The sequence below is a fragment of the Humulus lupulus genome, chromosome 8, assembly GCF_963169125.1.
Source record: "Humulus lupulus chromosome 8, drHumLupu1.1, whole genome shotgun sequence".
In the NCBI taxonomy this organism is placed as follows: Eukaryota; Viridiplantae; Streptophyta; class Magnoliopsida; order Rosales; family Cannabaceae; genus Humulus; species Humulus lupulus.
Window position 1 is genome coordinate 31,696,153 of NC_084800.1, and position 15,147 is coordinate 31,711,299.

The following is a 15,147-nucleotide window of genomic DNA, read 5'->3' on the forward strand; positions in this document are numbered from 1 at the left end:
ATCGAGGGTTAAAAGATCCTTGGTCACTTGCTACTATACCGAATCTGTTCGAGCAGTTAATTACTCGTGAAACACATAGAATATATGGAAAATATTCGAGCAGTTGAACACTGCTTGAACGTACCGACCAATTGAACATTATAATGCCCCAAAATCGCTAATAAGGTTTAAGACCTTGATTAGGAGGCCGGGAGGGCCGTAATTGATTTATTATGCCATTAAATGATTATATGCATGTTTATGTGAATTATATTATTATATGATGATAAAAGCATGCATATGGGTCCACATTTCATTATAAGGGCATTTTGGTAATTTGGCCCGTTGAGGGGGTAATTGTGTATTTTCATGTATGTTGGTGAATTATAAATAAGACCACATTATAATGTGGATTTGTTCAAGCCATTCGGCATGAGACGATATGTGAATGCAAGTTATTGGTCTGGTCATAACAGGATTAATTTCGGGGCTCGGGGTGAGTCTCGGGGTAATTTGAGGATTAGAACATTACTGGGAATTAAAGGGAAATGGGATGTGATTTATTAGCATTTGAGAGTATTGAGAATCACGGGAATTGGAGGGTGTTAATTATGATTAATGAGAAAGGAGTAAAAGGATGATTTTGCCCTTGGTGGCGTTGAGAAGACTTTAAATGACCTAGGGGCATTTTAGTCTTTTGACCCTAAAGGATATTTATCAGCCATTAAAGCTTAGAAGGCTGTAGAAAATAGAGCACTCATGCACCTTCTCCCGTTCATCATTTCTTCCTCTTTTCTTCTTGATTTTTGAAGCTCTTTTTGAGGAACCAAGCTAGGGAACCAAGCCTTGAGGGTTTTGGGTTGTGTTCCACCATTGAAGAGGGTGCTAAGCTAAGATTGAGGTGAGTTTTTGGCCATCAAAACCTTAGTTCTTGCTCTATTTTCATTTGGTTTTGAGTTTGGTTTTTTGAGTTGGAAAGTTGAGAATTTTATGGAAGTTTTGGCTAGGGTTACTTGGGTTATGTTGCCTAGGACTTGTGTATATGGTATTTGGGTTCATTTGGGGGTTTGAAAGGAGTTTGGAAGCTTGATTTTTTGGTTGGAAATGGAGGATTCGAAGGAGGGGAAAAACCAAGGTGATCTGACTGGTCCTAGCGCTACAACGCCCAAAGGGTAGCGCTAAAGCACTAGCCAAGGCAAAATTCCCCTGGTTGTAGCGTTAGGGTGCTAGGGGGCAGTGCTGTAGCACTGCCCTGCTTTCTCTTATGCATATTTTGGGCACTTTTGAGGGTTTTTGGCACGGGGTTTCAATTCCTAAGGCTCGGGATCGAATATACTCACAGTTTGGGTACAATTCGGGGTCCCGGGAGTGAGGTTTAGGTCAAGAACCTTTTATTGTTGATTTTCATTAATTGGAGATTGTAATTGGTTATGACTAGGTGACTGTTAAAGAATCAAAGGATCGATCGTTCTTAAGGGTCGTTCATTTGTTATTTCTCGCTCGAACCAAAGGTAAGAAAAATGCACCCTATATGTGACATGCATGGTTATTGTTGAGGCACATTGAGTGTTTAAATGTGGACATTGATTGCATATCAAATGCTTAGCAAATCTTGTTCACTTATGAATGGCACTGACTTATTAGTCAGATTCGGCAATGGTGTCGGTATTAACTGTGAATGTAACGCCCTGGGTAACCAAGACTGTTACATTGTGTGTTTTAAAATAGTGCAAGACTTGCTAACCAAGTCATTTTAAAAAAATGTGAATTTAACGTCATCAACGGATTAGAAATAAAAGGTTTTGGTCATAAACAGATTATTTTCATTAAAAATGACTGTTTAATACATGGAATCTCAAAACAGGGTTTAGATGACATATTTACAAAAATTCCATAAGTTATAAATAACTCAGGCCACTCTAATGGCAAAATACACATTTTAGGTGTTGGTTTTTATAGATCAAATTAGAGATTATACACAGCAGAACAACAATCAAAATTGTTAATTTAACCCCACAAGATTTCTAGATCTACTTCTTCACATACATATATATATTGAATCAAAAATATGAATAGAAAATTACCTCAGGTCCTTCCTTGCTGCTATCTTTTTGTATGGCAAAAATCCTTGAGATCTCACACAAAGATCTTCCAAAATGTTCTCGGCACATAAAGAACGAGTGTGGGCTCGCTATACAAAATAATAGGCAAAATCTATTTATCAGATGTTCTCAACACATGAGATCTAATAAATGTCGGACCTAAGTTTGTGAAGAACAGTGACCTATGCTTGTCGCACTGTTCTCTTTTTCTCAGAGATATTTCACGATATTTTTCTATCCCTGAAAAGTATCGATCTAAAAAACTGATATCCTATAGTTAATATATCCAATATATTAAAATAAAATATTAGTTATTTTAAACAATTTGAAAATAACTAATCAGTTATCAGATTATGTTTTAAATAATAATATTTTAATCATATTACAATATCTCATTATTTATTTAATATTTAAATAACTAAAATTGTGGAACCAAGAAACTACCAATAGCTTCTTATGCGTGTAGCACAGTGACTGTGCACTGTGCTACACGTGTACTACATGCCAGGGAAGGTATGTGATTTTTCTCAATTTTTATTATTATTTAAATACCAAAAATCCTAAAAATAAATTAATTCAAAATTAATTATATTTTTTTAAAATCAAATAATTAATTAATTACACATAATTATACAATAATTATGTTTGATGCATAGAAAAATATTTTACTTATCAAATAAGTCATTTTGCCCATTTTTGTATTTACCTTTGTCAGTGTTTGTTTGAGTCATTTCGGGGACCATGGACCTATAACATTATGCTCCAATAAATTGAAACTAAATAATTAAACTCTTTAATTATAATAGTTAATTTATTAATTGTAATGCCCCGGCTTCCCTAATGTGGTTTAGCGGCTGGATTTGTAGGCCGAGAGGGCCATAATTGCTTAATTACGCCATTAAATGTGTTTATGCATGTTTATGAGAATTATATTATAATATAATGTTAATTGTATGCATATCGATGTTATGTGTTGAGACCACATTATGATGTGGGTTGGTTCGAGCTTTTCGACATGAGACGATCGTAGAATATTGATTAGCGGTTTAGTCACAATAGGTTTAAGTGTCGGGACTTGGGTTGAGTCTCGGGGTGATTTTGATGATTAGAGCGTTACCGGGAGATAAAGGGTAACGAGATGTGAATTATTGGTATTTGAGAACATTGAGAATAGCGGGAATTGGAGAGCGTTAATTATGATTAACGAGATAGGAGGAAAGTACCAAAAATGCCCTTGGGAGCCTTTAGAAAGAATTAATTGACCTAGGGGTAAAATGGTCATTTCACCCCTAGGATAGATATAACACTTGGTGACTGAGAAAAATGATGGAAAAACAGAGTACACATTAGAGTTCTCCCGTACCTTCTTCTCCTCACTGTTCTTTGTGGTTTTTGAACCAATTTTGAGGATTCAAGCTTAGGAAGCAAGCCTTGGGAGTTTGGGAGTGTGTTCCACCATTGAAGACCATCATAAGCCAAGCTTTGGGTAAGTTTCTAACCATGGTTTTCTCTGTTTTGGTTTTGTTTTGCAGCTGAGTTTACTAGGGTGAATTCATGGTTTTTGTTGGGAGTCTTGGCTAGGGTTCCCAAGCTTGTGATGTTTGGGATGGTTTTTGGGTTTATTTGGCATCAAGAATAGGCTTTGGAAGCTTGGGAATCGAGTTAGAATCGAAGAAGTTGAAGAAGGTCGGTTCAGGGGTGTTTGGGCCTGGAGGTAGCGCTACAGCGCCCACCCTAGGGCGCTATAGCGCTCCTCAGGAGGATTTTTGGTGCTTGGGAGGCTCTGTGTAGAGCGCTGTGGCGCTAGGGGTTGAGCGCTGTAGCGCTACCCTGTTCCTTCCAAACCCCGTTTTGAGTGTTTTTAAGGGTTTTTGACTTTGGGTTTCAATCCTTAAGGCCCGGGATCGAATCTACTCACCGTGTGGGCATGTTTCGAGGTCCCGAGGGTGGTGCTTAGGTTAAGACCCTATTATTGTGGATTCTCATTAATGGAGATTATAATTGGTTGTGATTAGGTAACCGCTAAGGAACTAAAAGATCGATCGTTCTCAGGGGTCGTCTTTATCATACTTCTCGCTCGAACCTGAGGTAAGAAAACAGTGTATGAATACAGTTGCACCCTGTACAGGTATATGACATGCATGGTTTGATATTGAGGCATGTTGGTTGATATATGTGAACGTGGATTGCATATTAAATGCTAATGAATGCTGATTACCTGTTTGAGACACTGACTAGTCAGGGACCGACTCTAAAGTCGATGATCACACATTGAATGGCTCTATGGCATTAGTGTGGGACCGACCCTAAGGTCGAAGAACTTATAAGCGCTTGCCTGGTCTACGACCAGAAGACTATAGCCAAGGTTTATGACCCCGGTGACCGTCTGTCACGTGGCTAAGGGACGTTGTCCATAGTTTCGACCCTAGAGTCGTGAGGAAGGTTATGTTGGTGACCAATCACCATGCACCTGTCCTGAACATGCTTATGAAAGAATCACCTATTAGTTAAGCCCTGGTGACCCTATCGTCGCATGGCTAGAGGGAGCGATGCTCATTATTGTGACTTTTGGCTATTGTCACCTATTACTAGACTGATAGTCCTGGATGATTATTATGATCGTTGTTGATATTATATCATGTTTTATTGTGTTTTCTTGCTGGGCCTTGGCTCATGGGTGCTATGTGGTGCAGGTAAAGGAAAGGAAAAGCTTGGCCAGCCTTGAGTGGAGAGCTTGGGCGATGTGATGTACATACAGGGCCGCTTGACTGCCACGGTCAAGGAGTTCTCAGAGGGACTAGGGGTTTACCCTAATTTTTGCCGCTTAGGCCGGCGGGAATTGTAAATTTGAAACTATAGCGACTCTTTTGTATTATGAACACCTTGTAAACAATTTAAAAAGGGCTCATGAGCAGTTCATTTACGTAATGAAATGTACCCTTTCCTTTTTACTGGTTTTACACCTTAACCTGATAACAACACTTAGGCCACGTTTTTAACCAAAGGACTCGGGTAGCGGGTCAAATTTTCGGTTCACCGTAACTGTTCTGGGGTAACCAGGGCGTTACATTAATTCTGATATTTCTCCACTATAAATTCAGAATTGCACTCTTTATGTTATAGATATACTTTTACAGAAATCTTATCTTAAGTCGTCCATTGATATACTCATCTTACAATAGTTCAACCCTCTAATTAATTAGTTCATAAATTAGAATGGAAGAATTACCATTTTACCTTTCTAATTTACTTCTTATTCCTTAAGTAGCATTAATTCACTAGCGAATAATTAATTTATAATCCAATTATAGATTTGAGCTCAAAATCATTCAGTTCCAGAACTAAACCTTAAGGGAACTAATATACGATTCGTTAGGAAATATTAGATTCCGTATTGTTGATACATGTTCCCAGCCATCCATGATATTAAATCTCAAAAACAAAAGTCATTAGCCTCATTCTACGAAGAGACCTTAACGAATGAATCAAAAGATTTAATAAACATGAACAGGAGTTCATGAACACTCATGATTTAGGTTGATCTATAAATGATCATCAGTTATGATATGAATTACAAGTCTTTATTATTAAATGGTTTTTGGATAAAGACTTTTATTCATATCGGTCATTGTCATATATAATCATATTATATAAAGTACATTTACCGAGATGTCTTACCACATCAATAACCCGAATCTAGATTATTTGTATCAACATGATACTCATCAAACCGTACTTACAACCCTAATTAAAGAATTCCATAACTTTAATTTGTTGTTGTTGACTATTTTATTCATTCATGTGATCTTAATTCTCTCGTACTAATACAATATCACATCCTCAATAATGAATATGGAATTTTTTCTGATATTTACAAAATTATTCAAACAATAATTTAATAATCTAAATATATAAGAATAATAAACCATTGTATTTATTTATTCATAGAAATAACAAATGTCTTTTACATGCTTTTAGGACATACTCCTAACATTAGGTTTCCGTCCCTGTACAAACCCTCGACCGTGGCGGCCAAGCAGCTGACAATGTACACCTCGCCCCCAGAGCTCTCCAACTCATGGTTGATTCAACATACCCTTGCCTTTACTTGCACCACGTAGCACCCGTGAGCCGAGGCCCAACAAGAAAACTATTATATCATAGAATGATCAATATAAATAACCAAATATTTCACAAAGCATAACCAAGTGTTCAACGATTCATAACATTCACCTATTTAGTGATAACAATTGACAAATCAACAACTTGTCATCCAGATAATTAACATACCATATTCATTAGTTTAACAACAATAATCACATTCATAATCAGCAGTTTATCACAACCATTACACAATATTCAGGGTCGGCACCCTTAGGCCGCTCCCTCTGTTTAACCCACTGTCTTCGGCTCACTTAGGCCGCCCCCAGTGTTATACCCACTGACTCTGTCCAGCTTAACCGAGCTCAGTGATTAATAAGCTGTCCTCAGCTACCAGTGGCTGAGCTGCGCCCTGTGCGCATATATTGATTCCGGCACTCTTAGGTCGTTTATCATATGTTCCCATGGCATAATACCATCTCATGACATCATATACAAATATATGGAGCTCTTAGTCCCATCATATTCACATGCTTCATCACAATCACATAACAATGCATACAAATATAGGGAACACTTAGTCCCAACTTAACCACATAATCGAGTGCAGTTTTCTTACCTCTTGTTCGAGCGAGAAATACATTACGAACGACCCTTAAGAACGGTCGATCCTTTGATCCCTTAGCGGTCATGTAGTCATAACCAAATATGGAATCCAATTAATGAAAATATTAATAAAAGGTCTTAACCTAAACCTCACTCCCGGGACCCCGAATTGTACCCAAACGGTGAGTAGATTCGATCCCGAGCCTTAAGGATTGAAACCCCGAGCCAAAAACCCTTAAAAATACCCAAAATATGCATCTGAGAAAACAAGGTAGCGCTACCCCCCTAGCGCCCTAACGCTACAACCAGGGGCATTTTGCCCTGGCTAGCGCTACCCTTTGGGCGCTATAGCGCTGGGACCAGGCAGACATGGCCCTGGTTCTTCCTCCTTCGAATCCTCCATTTCCAACCTGATTCAAAAGCTTCCAAACACCATTTAAACCCCCAATTGAACCCAAATACCATATACTACTAGTCCTAGGCATCATAACCTAACCAAGCTTTTCCAAAAACCCCATTGAATGTTCAACTTTCAAACCCAAAATCTCAACTGAACCCAATAATAAAACAGAGCAGAAAACCAGAGTTCTAATGGTTAGAAGCTTACCTTAAGCTCGGTATGAACTCCTCTTCAATGATGGAACAATACCCTAGATCCTCAACACTTAATTCCCCAACTTAATTCCTCAAAAGAAGCTTCAAAATTGAAGAAGAAAAGGAGAAGAAATGATGAACAGTTGATGAAGGAAGGGGTGCTCTGTTTTTCTATAGCCTTCTACAGTTTTATAGTTTAAGTATGGATATATATCCTTTAGGGTAAAAAGACCTATGAATAATTTGGTAATTTAGTACAATCCTGGGATTGATTGGGTAATGAGAAATTATTTGGTAATTATTTGAGGATATTGGAAGTAACGAGTATTATAAGGCGTGAATTATGATTAAGGAGATGGGTGGCAAATGACAAATTTGCCTTTGGGGCATAAGAAGGCAAAGCTAAAGGGCAAGGGGCATTTGGGTCATTTTGTGCCAAAATAGTGAATTAGTCACTTTCTCCTTCAGCTCAAGAAAACCCCAAAACAGAACATTCACAAACTCTCTCTCAACTCTCACATTCTCTCTCTCGTTAGTCTCTCTTTGTGGTGAGGTGTTTTTTTGGAATTTTGAGGAGGAAAGACTCAAAACTTGGAGGATTGAAGCTAGAACTTGGGCATAGGCAACTTGGGGTTTGCAGCTTGATAGATTAAAGGCAAGAATTCTTTGTGTTCCCCTGTAATTCTTCATGTTTTTATAGTTATCTTGAGCTTGAGGTTCAAGGTGTTAAGTTAGAGATTTGGTGGAGGTTTTGAGTGAGTTAAGCTTGGGTTTTGATGGTGTTAACGTGCTGATAATGTTTGGGGGCTTGAATTATGATTTTGGGTGAAATTGGCTGAGGAATAGAAGAAAATATGGGTTCGTGGGGTCGCGCCGTGACACGTGTGAACCCAGGGCGCAGGGGGTTCTGTCTGGGGTAGGCGCGCCGCGACCCTCAGGGTCAAGTCGCGGCCCATGTCCTGGGTTCCTGGTAGGGGGCTCTCTATTTTCATAGGCGCACCATGACCCTCAGGGTTAAGTCGCGGTCGACATAGACAATTTTGGCCAAGTTAGGTTTTGAGTGATAGGAACTCAAACCTAAGGACTTGGGATCGATCCTACTACTTGGTTTAGTAGAATTCGAGGTCCCAGAGGCTAGGACTCGGTTCGAAAGCCTTTATTCGCTCGTTATTGACGGGATTTTATGTTTGGTTATGACTAGGTTACCGCTAGGGGGTTGGAATCAGGATCGTTCTCGAGGGTCGTTCTTATTTTACATTACACTCGAACCTGAGGTAAGAAAGGTGCACCCAATACGTGATGTACATGATTAGGGTTTGACCTGAATGTTGAATATTGTTTTGATTAGGGCTTGGACCCCTATAAATGCGCATGATTATGATTGTGATTATTCTTGTGATTGTTGATTAAGCATGTTGAATGCTCTGTATCTGGATATTTGGTATATGATATATGCTTGTTTGCATTATTTGATTGAAAAGACTTGACTTATATGTCAAGAACGACAATAGTGCGCTGAGCGCTGGTCGAAAGCATTGACTTATAAGTCAAAGGAGGCAATAGCACGCTGAGCACTGGTCGATATGGTTAGGCCTAATCAGGAGCGCATCATACGCTTGTCCGACCCAATGGTCGTGGAAAATTAAGCGCCATGTACGCTGGGCCAGCTCCAAGGCTGGTTATACAAAAGATAGGACAAAGGGCCCCAGGGTTACTTATTAGTCCCATATCCTAGGGCTGGGCCCCCAGTATGATTCATCAATCATGTATTTTGGGCCACGGACCCCAGTATGATTCATTAATCATTTGATTAGGGCAACTGGCCCCCATATGATGCTGTAGTCATTTACATGAATGGTATGCATGCATGAGTATGGTTATTACTGCTAGGCATGCTTATTATGACTTGGTAATGTGTTATTGACTGCTTATGAGCATGTTTAAGTTTTCTTGTTGAGCCTTGACTCACGGGTGCTACGTGGTGCGGGTAAGGGGAAAAGGAAGTTGGACCAACCATGAGTTGGAGAGCTTCGATGGCGACGTGTACATATGCGACTGCTCGACCACCACAACTAGGGTTTCTCAGAGGAACTAGGGTCAAACCCTAATTTTTCCGCTTAGGTCGGTTAGTTGTAACTTTTGAGTTATAATTACTCTTTTGGAACTGTAAACAACTTTGTAAACGTCTATTATGAAATCCCATGTACAAACTTAACGTTTTAATGATATAACTAATCATTTTGACCGAAATTTTTAACCCTAAACCATTAATCACATTTAATTATACGGTTATGCCCAAATGACTCATTTAGTGAGCTAGCATTATTTATAATACAGTAACGATTTTGGTTTACCAAAGTATTACAATGATAATTTTCAAGATTCTTATGTTTGGTATGAAGTGTTTTTTTTTTTTTAAATCCTGGAGTTATAAGACAGTGGAAATGAGATTATTATAGAAGAGGATAATCTTATATCATTCCAAAAAGGTGAATTTCAAACATTCTCGTTAATCATAATATGGCTACACTTATAATTAATTTTAAAAATAATTAAATTTAAATATTTAATTTAATATATATATTATGATATGTTACATTATTTTTCTTTTTATTAAATTTTTTAAAAAGACAAGGAACAAAGTGACGTCGTTTAGCAGTTACACGTGCAAACCCATTATCTCCCTTCAGATGAGAACTCACAAGAGAAAACAATAGATCATCAATAGTATCGCACTCGCTGCCCTGAGCTTTCAGGGAAACCCCAAGACCGGAACCCTAATCTCTCGGATTTCGCTCAAGAATTTTTGGATACCATCATCATGGAAGGAGACGACGAGCCCTCAGGAAAGATGATCGACGAGGAGATCTACGCCAACGGCGTCGGTGAAGAAGAGAAACGCAAAAGGCCAATCATAAGCGGCGAGCAGCTCGACATCGAGGCCTACGCCAGTCTCTACACGGGTCGTACCAAGATCACGCGCCTTCTCTTTATCGCTGAACACTGCCAGAACAACCAGGCGATGCAATTGGAAGCCCTAAGAATGGCGTACGACGAGATTAAGAAGGGCGAGAACACCCAATTGTTCAGGGAGGTCGTACAGAAGATTGATGGCCGTTTGGGCCCGGATTATAGTATGGATTCAGCGTGGTGTGATACTGTCGATCGTAGGGCCGAGCAGAAGAAGGAGAAGCTTGAGAATGAACTCAATGCCTACAGGGTACACTTCTTTTTTTGGCTTTAAATTATTTTCTCTTTCGAGTTTAAGTGGGCTTTCCATGACATCTTTGTTAGTAGTGCTTCCTTTTTATGGATGCTTTCTCATATGCTATTTATTACACTCAATGCAGATTAGAATTACGCTGTTTTGTACTTGTTTGTTTTTAAATGCTTGGTGTCTTCTTTGACCGGTCATATTTTGTGATACTATTGAGTGAAAGTTTATTATATGCAAGGCATGTTGGGTTTTCGTTGTTTGGGTTGCTGTTTTTACATGATTTTGTTAATCCCTTGATTTTACACAATTCTTTTTAACGCGAGACGTGTTTGCTTTAGGTTACATTCTTGGTTGATATATGACTATGGGTATTCATGTACGCTTATCAAATGATGATTTTTCAGAAGAATTTCGTGTTCCTGAATTCTCTTTCTGACAGACCTGTGTGTATGTTTGTTGCTAAAGTAGATTCATTATGGTTAAATCTCTTGTAAGTTGTAACTTTTATTTTGTCTTGTTGAATATTTTAAATTATGTATGCAGACTAATCTTATTAAAGAAAGCATACGAATGGGGTATAATGACTTTGGAGATTTTTATTATGCTCATGGTGCTTTAGGGGATGCTTTTAAGCATTATGTTCGTACGCGCGACTATTGTACCACATCAAAACACATAATTCATATGTGTATGAGTGCAATTCTTGTCAGCATTGAGATGGGTCAATTCACTCATGTTACAAGCTATGTTAGTAAAGCAGAGCAGTCACAGGATGCTCTCGACGCAATTATTATAGCAAAGCTTCGTTGTGCTGCTGGATTGGCTCTCCTGGAGGCCAAAAAGTATAAGCTTGCTGCTCGTAAGGTTTGTGACTCTTTTTTACTTCCTGTGCTTCCATTGTCAAAGCCTTGTAAATGTATTTAAGAAATATGAGAACAATTTAGGAGTTTATTTATGAGCAACTCACTTGAGTTACAAATTTGAAGCAAAGTAAAAGATACTATGATATTTTAGAGCTTGTTCGTTAAATGGATAATGAAATTTAAATCTAATGTAGTTAATACATAAGAATACCTTCATGTTTCTTTCACTTGTCAAGTCAATTGCAATGAGTCATTCGTTTTCAGATTAGAGGTAGAGCCTCCTCAATTAATGCTCTTAGTTACAAATGCCTTTGATCATATTATATATTTTATATTCCTTATCTCATCTATGTACTACTTTTGAAAGATAAAGGGATATTTTTTTTAACTAATAATTTAGTGTATGGCTGGGGTCCTACTTGTTTGCCTCCAGCAATATATGGGTGGATAACAGTTTTTTCCATTGTTGTGCTGCAAAGGGCATTGCGAGTTTATAGCACTTGACACTTGTGAACTGGAATACAATACAAGTCCTAATTAAAGATCAGCTTACATGTTGCTTAATTATCTCTGTATGATCCTTGGAATATCAAATTTATCATGGATTGTTGGGTTGCAATGTAATGATTCTTCTGTTCAGTACTTGCTGAGGTAGTTTTAACTTTAAGACGAGTTCAAATGGTCTGTGCTTTGTCCTAGGTGTGGAATAGTTAATATTTTTTTAATTCCATTTTCAATTTTTGCTGTTATGATAAGGTTTGATGATTAAATTCCATCATGTCATGCCTAATTTTTGAAGCTTTATTCCTTCCCTTCGACACTATGCAGTTCTTGGAAACTTCTCCTGAATTGGGAAATAACTACAATGAAGTAATTGCGCCACAAGATGTTGCAACATACGGTGGACTTTGTGCACTTGCGAGTTTTGACCGGACAGAGTTGAAGGCATTTACTTTTTCTTCTCTTTTGTCTGCAGATGCTTATGCTTTTGTTTCTAAATGTTTATTTTTATTGTATTTTGTAATAGTTGAGAGAGGTCTTTTCTTATTAAATGATTTTTTTTTTCTTTTTTGACAGAACAAAGTTATAGACAATCTTAATTTCAGGAATTTCTTGGAATTAGTGCCTGAAGTCAGGGAGCTTATCAATGATTTCTACTCAAGGTAATGCAGTGCTATCTCGCAAATGTTTGATTAGTTATTTTTCACCTCGCATTAAACGTCTCATCATTTCAAGTCTTGAACTTGTTACTTCAAGGTGGTTCTAACATGTAAAATATGTGAAATTCTGTTATATAAAAGCTCATGTTATATATGAATCTATGGACTCATGCAATGATTTGAGGTACAATATGGTTAAGTGAATTATGTGTAATGTTATAAAGAATTTGACAAATCTTATGTATACGTGTGTGTGTATTATTGCAACCATTAGTTATGTTATGTTATTCGATTGGATATTGTGAGTTTTCGAGATAATCCAACTTAATTACTCAACAAAAGTCCTAGTGGAGATTCCTGACCAGTTTAAATTTAATTTTTCTTCTTCTTTTTTTTCTTCTTTTTTTTTTTAAAAACAACAAGGGAAATCAATTCCTTGTGGGATTTTATTCTTATAACATCCTGTTTGCCATCCTTGTAATTGTTTCCTCTATCTTGGCATGAAGAATTGTTATTGCTGAGTTTCGGTGTTTTGGTGTCACTACTATTCTAATCCCCCCTCCTCCCCCTTCTCAATGTAGTCGTTATGCATCATGTTTGGACTACCTTGGCAATCTCAAAGCAAACCTGTTGCTTGATGTTCATTTGCACGACCATGTTGACACACTGTATGATCAAATCCGGAATAAGGCTCTCATCCAGTATACACACCCTTTTGTGTCTGTTGATTTGCAAATGATGGCAAATGCTTTTAAGACAAGCATTTCAGGGCTACAGAAAGAGCTGGAAGCTTTAATCACTGACAATCAAATCCAGGTAATTTTTTTAAAAAAATTTCAGACTGCTACCACCTATAGTTGTTGGAAGTCTAGAATGCCGTTTTGTCCAATTTTTTTGGGCTTGTGCATACCCATTACTGTTCTTATTCCTATTTGGCAATATGCTAGAGTTTTCTGCCATATTCCTCTAATGTTTGAATTTGTTAGGACTGGACATGAAATTTTGGAACCTTAACAATTAGTTATGCAATATATACTACTAAATTTGCTTTGATCACAGCTGTGCTCTGAATGGATTGATACTTAAAATTCACTCCTACTTTATGTTTTGCCTAATTGTTGAGATTAATTAACCCATAAAATGTCCCTGCAGGCTCGGATTGATTCCCACAACAAAATTTTATATGCAAGACATGCGGATCAGAGAAATGCAACCTTCCAACGGGTTCTACAGACAGGTGGTGAATTTGATCGAGACGTTAGATCAATGTTGCTCAGAGCAAACCTTATCAAGCACGATTTCAATCTTAGGGCATCTTCAAGGAAACTGTAAATTTAAGCTTCATTTGCAAGAAAGTAGTTTGAGGTACAGAGATATCATTTTGATATGAAAAAGGTGATATATTCATTTGGTTGGTCAAGTTATGGAGCCCAATACTTTTTTTGGGTACCCAAAGATGGATTTTGCACATTCAGGACAACACAGATCAAGGCAACAGTTACTTGTATCCAATGGTTGGATATTGGTTTTTGTTTCATCAATTTCATCAATTGCATCCTATTCTTAGTTGTACTGGTTTTTGCTTATTTTAATGGTACTTGCACTTAGTGAACTATGCAGATATTATTTGGAATCCTAAACTATGGGTGAACGCGGTCAATTAGAGCGCCTCTGGGGTTTGTTGTGTATATATATTTAAGATGTTAGGGGTTTTGTTTTCCAGTAGGTCACCAAGTTAAGTGATGTTCATATAGAGTTCCATGGTTGTGCAAAAAAAATTTATGGATGGTCATTTTCGTTTCTTTTGTAAATTGTGCATGCATAACTAAAAACAGGATAAAAACGTCATTAATTGCATAATTTTGTGGAGGCGATCATTTTCAACTTCAATCACGTTAGGTAGGTACCCAATTAGTTGAAAAATTGGATGGTTCTTATGTTTGAATCGAAACCATTTTATATTATGCTCTAGTGCAGCAGCAGATACAATGATTTAACCAAAAATATTTTTATAACAATGGTCGTCCCCCATGAGGTGAGACTCACAAGTAAAAGAATTAAAACATTTTTTTCCCCTTATTCTGTCGCCTTTTTCTTTCACAATTATTTCTCTGATTACCATATATTTTAATCAGGCGGTGGACGCATAAGAGGGGCCCTTCTCTGTTTTATTTTACACTTCTAAAAATTAATATAAAAATTACAATTTAATTCAATTTCATCCTTGACGGTGGTGTTGGAAACCAAATTAAACTATTATTTTTCCCTTTCTTGGTAAACGAATCAAGTACTCTTTTTTCTTTTCCTTTGGGCATCGCAAGCGGTCACAGTCAACCCTGGGCTGTCTCTGTCTCTGTGACTCTTGGTTGTTTTGTAGGGAATTAATGTTATGTAATTTCGACACCTGTTTATCGTGTCGAAATAGCCGAGTCATTCACAGTTAAAACATCACAGCTCTGTTAAGTTAGCTATTCTCGGAAATCTCTGTTTTTTTTTTTTTAATTTTATTTATTTTGGAATGGAAA

At 37.5% G+C, this 15,147-nt stretch overlaps 1 protein-coding gene across 1 annotated transcript; it reads left to right on the plus strand.

Annotated features, from left to right (window-relative positions):
• Positions 1-10,088: 10,088 nt before the first annotated feature.
• On the plus strand, positions 10,089-14,424 carry LOC133796657 (COP9 signalosome complex subunit 1). The gene is made up of 6 exons (XM_062234269.1): positions 10,089-10,602; positions 11,143-11,463; positions 12,291-12,407; positions 12,540-12,625; positions 13,204-13,438; positions 13,775-14,424. The coding sequence occupies exons 1-6, from the start codon at positions 10,204-10,206 to the stop codon at positions 13,952-13,954; spliced, it is 1,338 nt and encodes a 445-aa protein (XP_062090253.1). The 5' UTR covers positions 10,089-10,203; the 3' UTR covers positions 13,955-14,424.
• The last annotated feature ends 723 nt before the right edge of the window (positions 14,425-15,147 follow it).